This window comes from Eleutherodactylus coqui, chromosome 6, assembly GCF_035609145.1.
Source record: "Eleutherodactylus coqui strain aEleCoq1 chromosome 6, aEleCoq1.hap1, whole genome shotgun sequence".
Taxonomy (NCBI): domain Eukaryota; kingdom Metazoa; phylum Chordata; class Amphibia; order Anura; family Eleutherodactylidae; genus Eleutherodactylus; species Eleutherodactylus coqui.
In genome coordinates this window covers 293,578-308,960 of record NC_089842.1, presented here as the reverse complement: position 1 = coordinate 308,960, position 15,383 = coordinate 293,578, and the positions used below count along the sequence as shown (strand labels likewise).

The window sequence follows — 15,383 nt, the reverse complement described above, 5'->3', positions numbered from 1 at the left end:
TGATAGTCTATTCTAGTTGCGTTTCCTAGAAATTACGTGTTCACATAGCAACATACACCTGGGGCGTAAACATATGTTAATCAGCAGCGTCGTTACATACTAGGCCAATCAGGAGTTATGATGTTGGGAGGGGCATGCATGTAATTGGTGCGTCATATTCAGTATAACTGTATTGTACTTCCTTACAATAAACCACAAGGCGTATGGGGGCTCACGGGGAGCATCCGTGAGTTCAAATACATATATTCATGCATGAAGCTTCTCATCATAACCAATCTGGAGCAGACCAGTGAAATCTGGAATATGATTTATTCCTATAACACCCCCTTGTGTGTGCGGCTGAGCATTGAAGCCTCCATGACAGGAACACATGTGGCTGCAGGATGTCCTGAACATATCGCTGAGCTGTCATTGTCCCTCGTACCACTACTAAGGTTGACCGACTGTCGTATGCGGCGGCCCTCCAGACCATCACCCCAGCAGGGGGCAGGATTGAGCTGCTCACTCCGAGGTCTCCAGACACAAACACGGCTGTCGTCAGCGCCCAAACTAAACCTGGATTCATCGCTGAAAACAACCCGGTTCCACTGTGCAGCTCCTTCATTACCCCCCATGTAGTAGCGTTGGACCGCCTTCCTTTATCTTTCATATATGCAGCAATTCATCGTGGTGTAGATCCCACTCGGTGAGGACAACGCTCTGCAGGAATCTCGGCCCCTGCGGACAGGAAGCTTCTTGTAGTGCTGACATGTTCTGACCGGCTGACAGGAAGGGGTCAGCGATTCATGCTGCTTGCACCAAATTCTGCCCTCCCATCAGCACATAAATCTGGCTCCATCTGACCAGGAGATGTTTCTCCGCTGCTCAGTGATACAAGTTTTGCGCTCTTTTGCCCGCTGGAATCCTTCTGTTTCTCTTAGACACAATGGTGCTGGAACTGGTCGCCTGCTGTTATACCATCCGTGTGGAGGAACGGCGCGTTGTGCGTTTGGACATGTTAGTTGGAGCTCCAGCGTTGTATTCAGCTGTCTGTGCAGCCTGAACGATTCCTGACATCCTCCTCCGACCCCTTTCAGTGATGAGTTGTTTCCGTCCGCAGGATCCCCTTTCACTGGATGTTTTCCTCGATCGTGCGATTCTGTGTATACTCTCCACACCGTTACATGAGAAACACCCCCCCCCCCCCCCCGCGGTTGGTGGGGAAACCCCAGCTAGTCTAGCACCGATGTTGGGTTTTCCCATCTAATCTGGATTCACACTCAAACTGATCCACAGAACACGATTTTATGCCGCACTCTGGGGTCACAGGGGCAGTTTCCATATAGGGAGGCACCAATCGTGAAAGGGCCAAGGATCTAATAAAGGGGCGGACAGTATATATACTAGCAGTACACTAACATATCTATAATCAAAATCCCCTCCATCGCATAAACAATTCAGTATGGAAGTTCTATTAGCGCTCCACAAGAACAATACAGCAGCAAACAGATTCCTCCCACATACTAAGAAATAGCTGTTTATGTGATTACTGTACCCAAGTATCAGAGTAACGTGTCATACGATGTCACCGAGACCAAAGCAGAATCCCCCCCACCCCAAAAAAAAAAGTATTAGTAGTGATCGGAAGTCTTGGAACAGGAGGTATTTAGGAAGCACCTTCATCTACCCGTAAGATAGTTTTGAGATGCATGTGCAATAAGATTTAGCGGAGAGCTGCTATTTACCATCGCCCGTAGATCCTAGGTGACCCCTCTACAACAGTCAGTGCGCTGCTGAACGGTCTGTCCCATTCATGACGCCACATCTAGTCAACAAGAACAATAATGCAGCTAATAGGAAGGTAGGCTACAGGAGGGGTCACACGCATGCAGGGCGCCCATGACACGTCATACGCCCCCGAGCACCTCTCTTTGGCTCTCCTCTTCATCCTCGGATTTGCCAAGGTCCTGGAGCTCTGGCTCCGAGCCCTCGTCAGCCACAGATTCCTCTCTCCGCTCACTCTCCTGAATGACAATAGAAATGGAACTTCTACCTCTAGTCTGACAAATCCTGCGCACCGATTTCACCCGGCCATCTAGCTTTAGGGTGCGTCCACACATGACGGGTGCTCTGCGGATAGGCCAAATTTCTATGCAGAAAAGTCAAAGAATTTAACGTACATTGAAATGGATGAGAACAAAGGTTTATGTGGGACTAACATGTTTATGGTCTGTCCTCAGAATAGGTCACCCATATCTGATCAATGGGGGTCCGATGCTCAGGATCCCCACCGACTGCCTCTGCACGGCTCCGTATACTTTGTAGTCACATGAATGGGACTGAGCCGCACTCAGGCCAAGCAACAAACGAACGGGATGTCACTGCAGCCTCCTCAAACGTCTGATTGATGGGGGTTCCAAGTGACAGATCCCCGTCCATCCAAAGCTGGTGACTTATCCTGAGGGGAGATCATCAACATCTTAGTCCTGAAGAAACCCTTCAACAAATCTCATCCACACAGAAATAGATATGTGGTGAAAATGTGAGATCCACAGGAGGGCAATATGTTGTGAAATGTGAAAAGGTGAAAGCTCCAGCAGGTCCACAAGAGGCGGGCACCATCTTTTCTAGTGTTGGTCACTGTGGATCTTCCTACCAGCATGTATCCGCCCTGTGTGGACATACCATTAGTGTGTGTTACTACACCTCACCTCATATTCAAAGCCCCCTCCCAGAGATCCAATGTCCATATGCAAGTTCTTGAGCAGACGGGCAGATCCTCGTGGACTCTGAAAAGAGTTAGTACAAGTCATTAATGTGTTCCTTCCAGACGGTTTGTGATAGAAACTACCAAAAAGGAGCATAAAGATGTAGCAGACGTTATGGGAACGATGGATTACAATGTTATTAGGTCATGTTAAGGATTGCTACATCTGTCTTGTTTTGTCCTAAACTCATGAGTTTTCATCCCACAAGGTCACCCAAGTGAGTCTACTACCTGCTCCTCACTCTCCGGCTCCTCATCCTCTTCTTCTAGACCCGGCAGTGTGAGGCTCGCTCTCTCCTCCGGCTGCTTTACTGCCGAGCTCTTGACATATGTTGCTGCTTTTTGCGGCTGTACATGAGAGTCCTGATGGAGAGATGGGAAAATGTAAGTCTGAAGAAAGTTATGGAAAAATGTTAGTGCAACTTAAGCAACGATTCCCTTCCGGTCTGTGCACAATGGGGTGCATGGAGGGGTACGCAGAACTGATGGTACAACTATGCCAGCTGTCTGAAACCTGCAGACCTGCCAACATGGATGCATTGGAGAAGGGCATCTAGTGCAATTGCTGCCAGGGCACAGCCACAAGGTTCTGACGCTGGAAGTTGTACCGTGTGCGACGTCTTGGAAGTTTTCTTGTTGGTTCTGGGATGTCAATTAAAGGGTTTTACCAAAGTAAATGACAATGAGTGGCCAAGCATACGGACCACCAGACCATCTCCAGCAGTCACAGTGAAGTCCTGGAGCGAGGCTGCACACGTGTGGCCACCTTCTGCATGACTGGTAAAACCTGATCCAGGTCTGAACGAGTTTAGAGATCTGAGCCGGGAAATCTGAGGGTTGATTCACAGGCATGAGCGCATTTCAGTTACGTAAATACGCAGAATGCCCCCCATCGATTTAAATCGGCAAATGACAAATATGGGCTCTTTTGTTACATAATATGCACCAAACTACGTCACGTGGTGTAAATACACACAGGTCAATAAACCCATAGAAATACACGGCGTATTTATGCCGGTGGGAATTAGCCCTGAATGAGATTAGGAGTTTGATTTGACATTTGAATGAGTGTAGACATTGGGGGAGGGGCATTTAAAGGGGTCTGCCCCGACCTAAAACTAAACCTAAACCACTCTATCCTTCCTGGTTGCTGCTGTCCAGGACATGTGACTGCTGCAGCCAATCACTGGTCAAGGTAGTGACCGTCTATAGGAAGGGATTGGCTCTAGGCAATATATGGCAACTTATGCACATCTACAATGTTTATGAAGCATTAAAAAGACAACATCATTACTGGAGCTTGACTTGTGGAGGCAAGCCTTTACTCAACCCATTAGTGATCAAGTGTCATAATTAAAACCCCACACCATCGTAAATATAGGACGTCGATATAAAGCTCCTGCAATCTAGCAGAATCAGGTCCGGGGCTCGGCTGTCTATGGACAGCCAGGCTCCTGCTCTAATAGCCATGAGCAGAGAAAGCTCCGTTTCAACTGTTTAACCTCTTCCATACCGTGATCGCAGCATGTAAGGGGGTGACAGGGGAAGACAGCTCCCCGAGTCCAATATCAGCACCCTGCAATGCATTCCCATGACAATCAGCCTATCAGACCTTGCCTTCAGTCTCCAGCTGACGACCCCGGCATAGTACATTGCATTACAGAAGTAACACAGAATACAATGCTAGTGAAAAATAAGACAACACCGAGCTCTGTGGAATGTGGCGACGCAAAATCTATTGCTTTTCCTTAAAAGTATTTTTATTGTGTAAACGTTGTAACAAATAGTAAAAACCGCATTAACTTGGTATTACGGTAATTGTACCGACCTGCAAAATGAAGCTAAATGGTCACACAGCGAAGGCCGTGAAGAAAAATCCCAAATCGATGATCTCTGCCAATCCTACCCTCCAAAAAGTGGAATAGCGAGTCTTTAGCCCCAAAAATGGTACCGATAAAAACTACAGGTTTACAAAAAAATGACAATGAAGAAATAAAACCGTTCTGGGTCTTGTAAGAGAAGTGATTTTACTTTATTTCCAGGCAAACATGGTTGATGACCTATCCTTGAGATAGTTGATTGGCCAGGTTCCGCCGTCCAATCAGCTAATCGGGCGCTGATTGTCAGTGCAGGAGCACACAGGGCTTGGAGCTGAAGCCGCTGCTCCGACCCGTGTAGTGGCCAGCCTTGTAGCTGCAGGCGCAGCTCGCACTTAAAAATCACCAAGGTTAACCGGCATCTACGTACAAGCAGCAATGTAACTTACGCCAGACGGTCCAGCCAACAGATTATCGAGTCCTCCAGAACTTCCTGCACTGCTGCTCAGAGACCTCCGCACTCCACCACTGCCTCCAGCAGATTCACCCACGGCACGTAAAGGAGCCAAACTACCAAGAGGTCCTTGCACCGGTCCAAGAGGCGTCCCCAGAGACTACGGAAGGAAAGCACAAGAATCTAAAGAGCTCGGTAGATCAGAAATCACTGTGAGAACGTTCGCAAGGGCATCCCCTGAACGGTCTCAGGGCCTGGGACAAGTTTTTTGAATATGGCACCTATGGAGTATGTAACGGGATCTAAAGGGGTTGTGCGCTTATAAAAACCCACGTTTAAATACCCAATTCGGAGCGCCCTGTTCAGAACATTCAGCTCTTTGCCCGATTACAAAGAGCGTCGCTCTCTCTGGAGAACCCAGCACTTCCTTCAGAGAACGTTCTTTGCTCTGACTTGTGTAAAGCTTCCCCCGTGGTGCTGCTGTAGGGCAATTACTAGGGCTGAGCGAGTATACTCACTAAGGCACTACTCGCTGGAGTAATGTGCTTTAGCCGAGTATCTCCCTGCTCGTCCCTGAAGATTCGGGGCTGGCGCGGGGCGGGGAGCTGCGGGGGAGAGCGGGGAGGAACGGAGGGGAGATCTCTCTCTCCCGCACGCTCCCCGCCGCGACTCACCTGTCAGCTGCAGCGGCTCCCGAATCTTCAGGGACGAGCAGGGAGATACTCGGCTAAAGCACATTACTGGAGCGAGTAGTGCCTTAGTGAGTATACTCGCTCAGCCCTAGTAATTACACACTTGCTGCCTGGTTGCCCATTAACCCCTTCAGTGGCGGGTTTCTTACCCCCCCCAGTCAGACCCACCAGGCAGGTTTTTTAAATGGGCCAATCATTTAAATTTCAACTAATTTTGCAGTCGCGTTCCCAGAGCCATAACTTTTCCATTTCCCCACTGACACGGCCGTACGAGGGCTTGTTTTTTGAGGGACAAGTTGTGCTTTTTGATGGAATCATTTTTGAGTATATATAATGTATTGCAGGACTTTTGTAAAAACATTTGTAGGGAGATTGGGGGAAAAATTCTGCCATTAGTTTTTTGGATTTCCTTTTTACGGCGTGCAGAATTATGGGATTCCGGCGATGCAGAGTTTATAGTTTTTTTATGTTTTGCTATTTTTGTACAGAAGGTTTGCTTCTGTGTCGCCACATTCCAAGAGCCGTAGTAATTTTTTTCCCATCGCCAGCGCTCTAGAAGGCCGTGTTTATTGCAGGATGAACTCCAGTCTTCATTTATCTCATTTTTAGGAAATTGTAAAATTTTGGTCACTTTTTATTCTATTTTTTCTAGGGGCAAGATTACCAAAACCTGTAATTCTGGCAGTTTTTTATTTTTCCCAGCATTCTCTGAGCAGTATAAATAATATATTAACGTCATTCTACAGGTCGGTACGATTAAGCCAAGACCAAAGTGTAAGAGGTTTTTCTTTTCCGCTACTTTTTCACAGTTTAAAGAAAATAATTATTTTTTCTACCGCTGCATTCAAAGCCCCCAAGCATCTTAACTTCATCAGCGGAGCTGTAAGGGCTTGATTTTGCAGGATGAGTTGTACTTTATCACTACCATTTATTGATCTGTGCAGAATTTAACACTTTCTATTCCATTTCTTGTATGGTGAGAGGCTAAATTAGCTATTTTTAAGGTTAATTTTTTTTTCATGGCGTGCACCTAGCAGATTAACCTCTTCCCGCTCTATAACGTACATTTACGTCCTGCGGCGTCGGGGTATGTATGAAGAGAGATGGCGGCGTGACCTCTCTTCATACAGCGCAGTCGTCAGCTGTTTATTACAGCGGACACCCGCGAGTAATAGCTGCAATCATACAGCATTACGTAATACTGCAGGAGCGATCAAAGCATCACATACCAGATATAAAGCATCGCATATTTGGTATCGCCGCATCCATAAAAGTCCGATCTAACAAAGTAGTGCATTATTTATCCCGCAGGGTGAACGTAGTCTGAAAAAAAATAAATAAATAATGAACACCAGAAAAACACTTTTTCAGTCATCCTGTCTCCCAGAAAAAATGCAATAAAAAGCAATCAAAAAGTTGTATGTATTCCGAATTGGTACTAAAGTAAACTACAGGATATCACGTAAAAAAATGAACCCTCGAACAACTACGTCAACGAAAAATAAAAAAAAGTTATTCGGCACAGAAGATGGCGGCAGAAAATAATTTTAAAAAATCAAATGTCTGAAAAAAAATACAAAGTACTACAGCAAAAAAAAACAAAAAAAAAAACTGTACAAGTCTGGTATCGCAGGAATCGTACCGACCCATAGAATAAAGTTATGAGGTCATTTTTGTTGCAGTTTGTATGCCGTAGAAACAAGACGCACCGAAAGATGGCGGAATGTCATTTCATTTTACTCCACTTAGAATTTTGCAAAAGTTTTTCAGTACATTATATGGTGCATTAAATAGCACCATTGAAAAATACAACTCATCCCGCAAAAAACAAGGGGGGGGGGGGGCGCATCATTAAGCGGTTAAATAATGTAGTAGCTTCCTTCTCTGGGTCATTACGAATGCAGAGATACCACATGTGTAATTTTGCTTTTTAAAGGTGGTGTTTTGGGGTTTTCATTTTTATCCCTTTTTTTTTCTAACTTTAAAAATTTTTGTCCCTTTAGGGGACTTCTACAGAGACCCACCAGGACCCCCTGATCACATTGCAGGGGCCCGATAGTGACAGCCTTTACATGCTGTGGTCACATAGACCGTGTCACGAAAAAGGGTTAGAAAGTAGAGATCTAAGGTTTTCTCCGATCTCTGCTGTAAGAGCTGGTGCCTGGCTATCATCTGACAGCCGATCACCAGCTCTCCCTGAACCAGAGACCATCAGCTAGCTTCTGACAAGCTGATGGTTTCCGTGGCAACCCGTAAACAAAGCAGTGCAGGAGTTTAAAAAAAGAAGCAGGAGGTTGCCGGCAGATCGGTAATATCTTCCTGCTTCTTTTTTTTTTTTTTTTTTTTTAAAGTCCTGCACTGTGGGACTGCAGGCAGAGCGTACTGCCACAGCTTATGGCACTGTGCTCTGCAGGTCCCATAGTGAAACATAGCCTGGAAATCTTCCAGGCTATGTTTCACTATGGGACCTGCAGAGCTCGTCCCGGAAAATTTCCGGGCGTGCCACTGAAGGGGTTAAATTACATCTGATTGTTGGAGATCCAAATAGTAGCAAACCTTGTGAGCAACGTAATGTCAATGAGCCGGTCTACCGTCAACCCCATGTAATACAAGGATAGCTGGAGTCCTCTAGTGTTAGAGCGAGGTCCCAACCAGGACAACTCATGTATGATGCTGACAAACCCTAATAGGGCATATAGACGGGGATTGTTCACATGAGACAACCCCTTTAACATGTAATTAAAGAGGTTATCCAGGATTAGAAACATGGTTCTGTTTTTTTCCAGTAACGGTGCCATTCTTGTCTGAGCACCAGGTCTGAAGCTGTACCATTTAAAAACAGTCACTGACCTTTCAAACAACTCATGCTTACAAGATACCAATGTAATGAGTAGTAAAAGTTTAATCCATTTATTTGCCTAAAATTATGTTTTTGTGCTGAAAAATCCATCTAAAGTGCAGGCCACTAGGGGTTTCACTTCCTTTTAATTTGCTGTCCACTGCCTTCTGTCAAGTCCACCTCTAGTATCAGGATGGATAACAGGAAATGAGGGGTATCTCAGAAAACTGTGCAGGTGAGGAGCATGTGAAGTGAGGCAAAGACTCACAAATACGCTGCTGCAGCCAATAGTAAGTGATTTACTGTGCTGCAGGGTCTAAAAAAAATTATAATAATAATAATCACATTTACACAGGTCAGTACTGCTGTATAATATCCTATATAGACGTTCTATAGAGTCTTCAAATGTGCTACAGACATAGAGAAGAAGAGATTCCGCTCTCCTATATGTGCGGCATATGGGAGACATTATAGCAACTAGTCTGCACCCACCAGCTCAAGGAAAACTGAGAATCCCATATCCAAGTGATATAATGACATAAGATTATTCCTTATGTACACACTTGGCCCGTATTCTAAAGAGTGAAAACGACAGGTCGGCCTTCAGTGAAGATGACCGAGCTGTTGAATGGGAGTGGAAAACAACAGCAGATCATATGTATTACGCATAGCGCCGATGACCAGATCTCGCAGTTCTGGTTCCAACCGGGGTACCCAGAAACGTCACACACAATCACATGAATCGGCAGGAAATTCCACATTCTGTATGAATTGTTGAAGGGACAGACCCCAGGGATTTAAGGAACTTTTAGATTTACAATCACAACTTGAATCATTTACACCGTTGTGATCAGATCGAAGACTTTTGGTCTCACATTAGTCGCTTCCTAAAAAGGTTTTCTTTCTGTAAAACCTGCACTACAGAAGAGCGTCCATGTGCTGCAAGTGCGGTACTGCAGTGTAGCATGCCACCGTAATGGAGCTCTACATTTAGGGTCACATTCCATGATATGCAAGCAGGAAAGTGCGGACCTGGCCACAGGCAGACGGTGAAACCTAAATGGTCACATTTCTGATAATATCCAGTCACGCCTCACTATACAATAGCAATTCCAGGACGACCGCTGCATGTTGGGACCAAAACTTGATGGAAGACTGGTAATTGGTTTTGAAACCCCCGAAATAATACAAAATGGAGAGTAAAGAGAATGAAGCAGATAGAGTGAATCAGAGAGCTGCTGGCGATCTATGCAGGACAAGAGCTACATCACAGTCCAGTACAGACCACCCTGTAGTACCAGAACGTACTGTAGAGGGCGCTACTAGACAACCAGGGCCATATATGCCCCCAGCACCAGGTAGTGCAGGTCCAGCATCATGAGCAGCCAGCAAAGGAAAAAACATAACTTTTATTGTTAAAAACACCCCTCTACTGCTGCATACCTCACTTTTTAAGAAATCTGTTGTCTCTAATGGCAAAGAAAGGGGAACAGAACACAGCAGTATGAGCTCCAGTCCCAAGTAGTAGTCGCAGCTCTGTCTGAGCCAGAGGACTGGCTGCATGCGGAGCACTAGCAGCACCGCCGGGTAGGTAGAAAGTCCTGTAACAGTACGGGACTACTGTGTAGTTCTCCACAGGATATGCCATAAAAGGTCTGATCGGTGTGGCTCCTTCCTCTGGGACCTGCACCTATCATTAGGTAGGGTGTTCCCCGGCCCCGAGGCAACCTGAATGCTTACATAGTATAGTCAGGCAGAGTTTACGTTAACAGCGGGATGGATGGGGTTGTTTGCAGCAGCCGACAGAAGCAGTGTGGTGGCAATATTCTAGGCGCGTGCTCCAACATGTGTGTAAAAGTATGCATGTGTATGTAACGTATGTCTACTGCGTGTGTGTTCATCCATGTGCAAAAGCATGCCTGTGTGTTCTGGTATTGTATCCATGTCGGAAGCTTGGTTCTGGTACCATGTATGTGTAGCAAGCTCAGTTCTGTTCTCATATCTATATAGTAAGCTTGGTTCTGTTACGGCATTTACACATGCTTGGTTTTGATACCATATCCATCTTCCAGCTTGAGACAAGCATCTGCTAAAAGGGGTCTGGCATTAGCGTCTTACCTTCTCCCCCAAAATACCCCAATGCACTCTTGACCAAGCATGCACATGTACAGGGGAGTTGGGAGAAATAACCTAACGAGCAGTTGGCCAACACCTACCTAAAGTGTATGGCCAGCAACCTGAACATGACTCAACAGGGGTCATGCGTACTAAAAGGGTCTAAAGGCACTATGAACTCTAAATACGGCCCTGCCTGCACCTCCACAACACAAGGGGTTTACCAGTGAAATGTCCTTGCTAACTGGCTAGACATTGCAGCAAAGTGCCGGACAGTCTGCGCCATTGTAGGTTGGATCCTGAGGCCATTTGAACTGGAGGGATCACTGTAGTGGTTTGCTTTAGGACTTTGGGGTAGCCGTCCAGTAAGAACCATTACTACGCAGTTCCTTTGTTTTACCTATTGATGCGAGTGGGATGTAAGTTCTAGTTGTGCAGCAGCTGGGGGTCCCAGGCTGGAGAACATTCTTGTGGCGAGTTTGGTAATGGACAGAATTATCAGGTCAGCAAACTACTATCATACATACATTCTACACACAGCAAGCGCTCCACTCCCTGCTCATGGTCAGCATTGGCCATTGCTCTACTAGATCTCTCCCCTTACCTCTGAGCTATGCAGAACGTCTCGCAGAGTATTGCTTCCCACAACTCTTTCTAGGCTGATTGCATCACCTTCCCTTTCACCCTGCCGGGATTTTGTGGGCTTAGGAAAGTTATGGCTATGTGAGCATCCACTCCTTCCTGGTTCTTCCTGAGGATTCCCCGTCTCCTGCTCTAATACACAATTCTGCTTATCCATAAGAGATAACATTAGGAAGCATATAGCTTGGTCATCAGTGGTGTCATTTTTTGATCGGTTATGCCTCACTTCATCATTTACTGGTTCTCCCGGATATCTGCAGTCAGCAAGCTTTTGAGATGTCCAAGAACTCTGCTCATGCTGCCGATGAAGGGACCTCCAATTGGATTGCCATTTAATGCTTGGATATGCCAGAGAAGAATCGGATTTGGAAGGAGACAAATCACTTAATTCATCTAAGGTGTCTACACAACTTGGAGAGAAATTCTCTTTAGCAAGAAACCTGGCTGCGTGAAGAGCAACGCCCTTAGAAGGTGGTTGTTCTGGGTCATTCATCTCTGCCTTCTCTGAGCAATGGCTGCTCACCTTTGTATTGCTCTTTTCTATGGTGACATATGGCTGCTGCATCTGCTCTGATTTTCTGCTTCTTTCCAAGTACTTTTCACTATTCTGACCCTTTCCTTTCAGGGGACAAGTGACGGCATCAGGAGGGATCTGAGCATTCTTTAGTCCCTCTATAGGTACAAGTAACTGGTTAATAACATCGCCTGGTACTTCTCCCTCACTGACTTCACTCATTTCTTCTATCACATTTATAAAAGGGCACTTCATAAAATAAGACTCCTCTGTGGCACTCGATAGGAGTTTTCTGTGTTGCACCCGAGTATATTGAGGTGGATGGCACGCTAGAGCTTTCCGCTGGAAGTCAACCCCACAGTTGCTGCTTGTCCTCTGCAAACACCCATCTGCTGTCTGTTCCAAAGGCTTCAGTCTACGAGGCTCTCCCTGTACAACACACATCGGCAACCCTGCTCTTGATCGTCGGCTCCCTACAGTCATCTTCACTCTGTCTACCTGAAGCTTGAGATCCTAAGGCACAGAAATGGTGCGCAGACAAATGATGTTCCTCTGCTTGTTGAGCCTAAATATGGAATGACGAGATAGAATTGATTAATAGATACTTTAGAACTGCTCAAATTACTCTGACATTTGTTTCCTTAAAATTTGCAAGAAGCAAATCCTTCCAACCCTCCTGATCTTAAGATGCCGCTATACAAGCAGCACATCATGACCAGTACTACAAGAATCTCCTCCATGGTTTTCTTAGGCTCAGCTCACATCTACATTAGGACTTCAGTCAGAATTCCGTTTCTCTGCTCCTTATTTGGAGGAGAAAAATGGGACTGAACACAGAAGATAAGCCGGCTGCGCAATTTGTTCTGCTTAACCCCTTAAGGACTAAGCCCATTTGTACCTTAAGGACCAAGCCAAATTTAGGAAATCTGGCATGTGTTACTTTAACTAAGAATAACTATTTACAAGATTTTCATATCCGAGTAATTCTATCATTGTTTTTCCGACACATGTTGTACTTTATTTAGGTGGTAAAAGTAGATCGATAACATTTGTATATTTTTATAGAAAGTACCAAATTTACAGAAAATTTTAAACATTTGTTGTGTTTTCCTATTTTCAGCAGCTGTATATTACATATGTATATATATACATACACACACACATACACACACTGTACACTTTTTAAAATCAAATATATATCTACATCTGTTTACTTTATTTTGGAAACATTTGTAATTTTTTTTTATTTTTGCTGAATTTAGGAGATTTACAACTTTAACAGTAATTATGAAAATTTTGAAGTACATTTCATTTTTATACAGCAACCCAAGTTTGCAGAGGCTCATAGGTGTCAGACTGATAGTCATCCTGATATATGACCCCATTTTGAAAAATAGACCCCTTAAGGTATTCAGTGAGGGCTGTTGTTGGTATTTTGATCCCACATTTTTTGCAGGAATTAATGCAAATCATGTGTAAAATATTAAAATTTCATTTTTTTCACAAATGTGTCCTTTTGAAAACTGTTTTTTGTGCAGAGAACTTGAAAACTGAGGAATACACCACAACATTGATACCCCTGTTTCTCCTGTATTTAAAATATGCCGACTGTGGCCATAATCCTATGTGGAAACACACGGCGGGGCCCAAAATGAAAGGAGCACCCGGGAGCGTTCAGGCCCCATTGCATGCTCGTAGAGCCACTGCGCTGCTAAAACAAGAAAAACCGCAGCAAGTGACCCCATTTTGAAAACTAGACAGCCTTACGCATTTATCTAGGGGAATAGTGAGCATTTGGACCCCACTGGTTTTGAGTGATTTTATGCAAACCAGTAGGGAAAAAATTACGATTGAGTTTTTTGACAAATGTGTCATTTTAAAGTATTTTTTTTTTAAAGACAGCACACATGAAAACAGAGATATGCACCTCAAAAATGATACACCTGTTTCTCCTTTATTTAGAAATATGCCCATTGTGCCCATAATCCTCTGTGGACACACAGCAGGGCCCAAGGAGCACCCAGGAGCATTCAGCGCACAAATTCTGTTTGTATATCCTGCAGGCCCCATTGCACGCTTATAGAGGCACTGCGAGGCTAAAACAAGAGAAAACCTCAGCAAGTGACACTTTGAAAACTAGATAACCTTGCGCATTCATCTAGGGGAATAGTGAGCATTTTGACCCCACTGGTTTTATGCAGAGATATTGGGAAAAAGTTCAGATTTTGAAGTTTTTGACATTTTAAAGCCTTTTTTGCAGACCGAAAACATGAAAACAGAGAGCTGCACCCCTAGAATGAGGCCTCGGTTTCTCCTGTTTTTAGATGTATGCCCACTGTGGCTAAAATCCTTTGTGTGGGCATATGGCAGAGCATGAAATGAAAGGAGTGGCAGGAGAAGTAGACCCCTTAATACATTCATCTGTGGGTAGTAGTGAAAATGTAGAAAGTTTAGATTATGGGAAAAATTTAAATTTGTAACATCTATATATATATATATAAAGACGAAAGCCCTGACTGACTGACTGACTCACTCAACTGACTCACTCACTGACTCTCTCACTGACTCTCTCACTGACTCTCTCACTGACTCTCTCACTGACTCTCTCACTGACTCTCACTGACTCTCACTGACTCTCTCACTGACTCTAACTTCCCGATGTCGTAGAAACATGAATTTTGGCACGAGCATAGATTATCTCCAAAATAGGAAAAGTAATTGGGTCCCAACTCGATTATTCAATTCTAGTGCAAAAGAATTAGCGTCGAAATTTAACGTACATAATCTAAATTTCTCACTTCCCAATGTCATAGAAACTTAAAATTTGGCAGGAGCATTGATTATGTCATAAATAGGAAAAGTTAATAGGTCCCAACTTGATTATTCAATTCTATGCACAAAAGAATTAGCGTCCAAATTTTACGTACGGAATCTAATTTTCTCACTTTCCGGTATCATACAAACGTGAAATTTGTCACGAGCATTAATTATGTCATAAATAGGAAAAGCTAATAGGGCCCAACTCGATTATTTAATTCTAGCGCAAAAGAATTAGCGTCCAAATTTTACGTACATAATCTAAATCTCTCACTACCCAATGTCATAGAAACATGAAATTTGCCATAAGCATTGAATATGTCATAAATTCGAAAAGCTAATGGGTCCCAACTCGATTATTCAATTCTAGCGCAAAAGAATTAGCGTCCAAATTTTACGTACGGAATCTAATTCTCTCACTTCCCGGTGTCATAGAAACTCGAAATTTGGCACGAGCATTGATTATGTCATAAATAGGAAAAGCTAATGGGTCCCAACTCGATTATTCAATTCTATGCGCAAAAGAATTAGCGTCCAAATTTTACATACGGAATCTAATTCTCTCACTTCCCGGTGTCATAGAAACTCGAAATTTGGCAGGAGCATTGATTATGTCAAAAATAGGAAGAACTAATGGGTCCCAACTCGATTATTCAATTCTATGCGCAAAAGAATTAGCGTCCAAATTTTACGTACGGAATCTAATTTTCTCACTTTCCGGTATCATACAAACGTGAAATTTGTCAC

General features: G+C 44.3%; 1 protein-coding gene across 6 annotated transcripts in view; it reads right to left on the bottom strand.

Moving 5' to 3' along the window:
* The window catches only part of CEP164 (centrosomal protein 164), a 218,879-nt gene that overhangs the window by 164,687 nt on the left and 38,809 nt on the right, over window positions 1-15,383 (bottom strand). For 3 of the 6 annotated variants that reach the window (XM_066606019.1, XM_066606020.1, XM_066606023.1), the window contains exons 5-8: window positions 5,013-5,177; window positions 2,978-3,109; window positions 2,691-2,768; window positions 1,905-2,003 (exon numbers count right to left, since the gene is read on the bottom strand). In XM_066606019.1, coding sequence (XP_066462116.1) covers window positions 1,905-2,003; window positions 2,691-2,768; window positions 2,978-3,109; window positions 5,013-5,177 — 474 coding nt within the window. The remainder of the gene's footprint in view (window positions 1-1,904; window positions 2,004-2,690; window positions 2,769-2,977; window positions 3,110-5,012; window positions 5,178-15,383) is intronic. The other 3 variants (XM_066606021.1, XM_066606024.1, XM_066606022.1) reach the window with 2 other exon arrangements.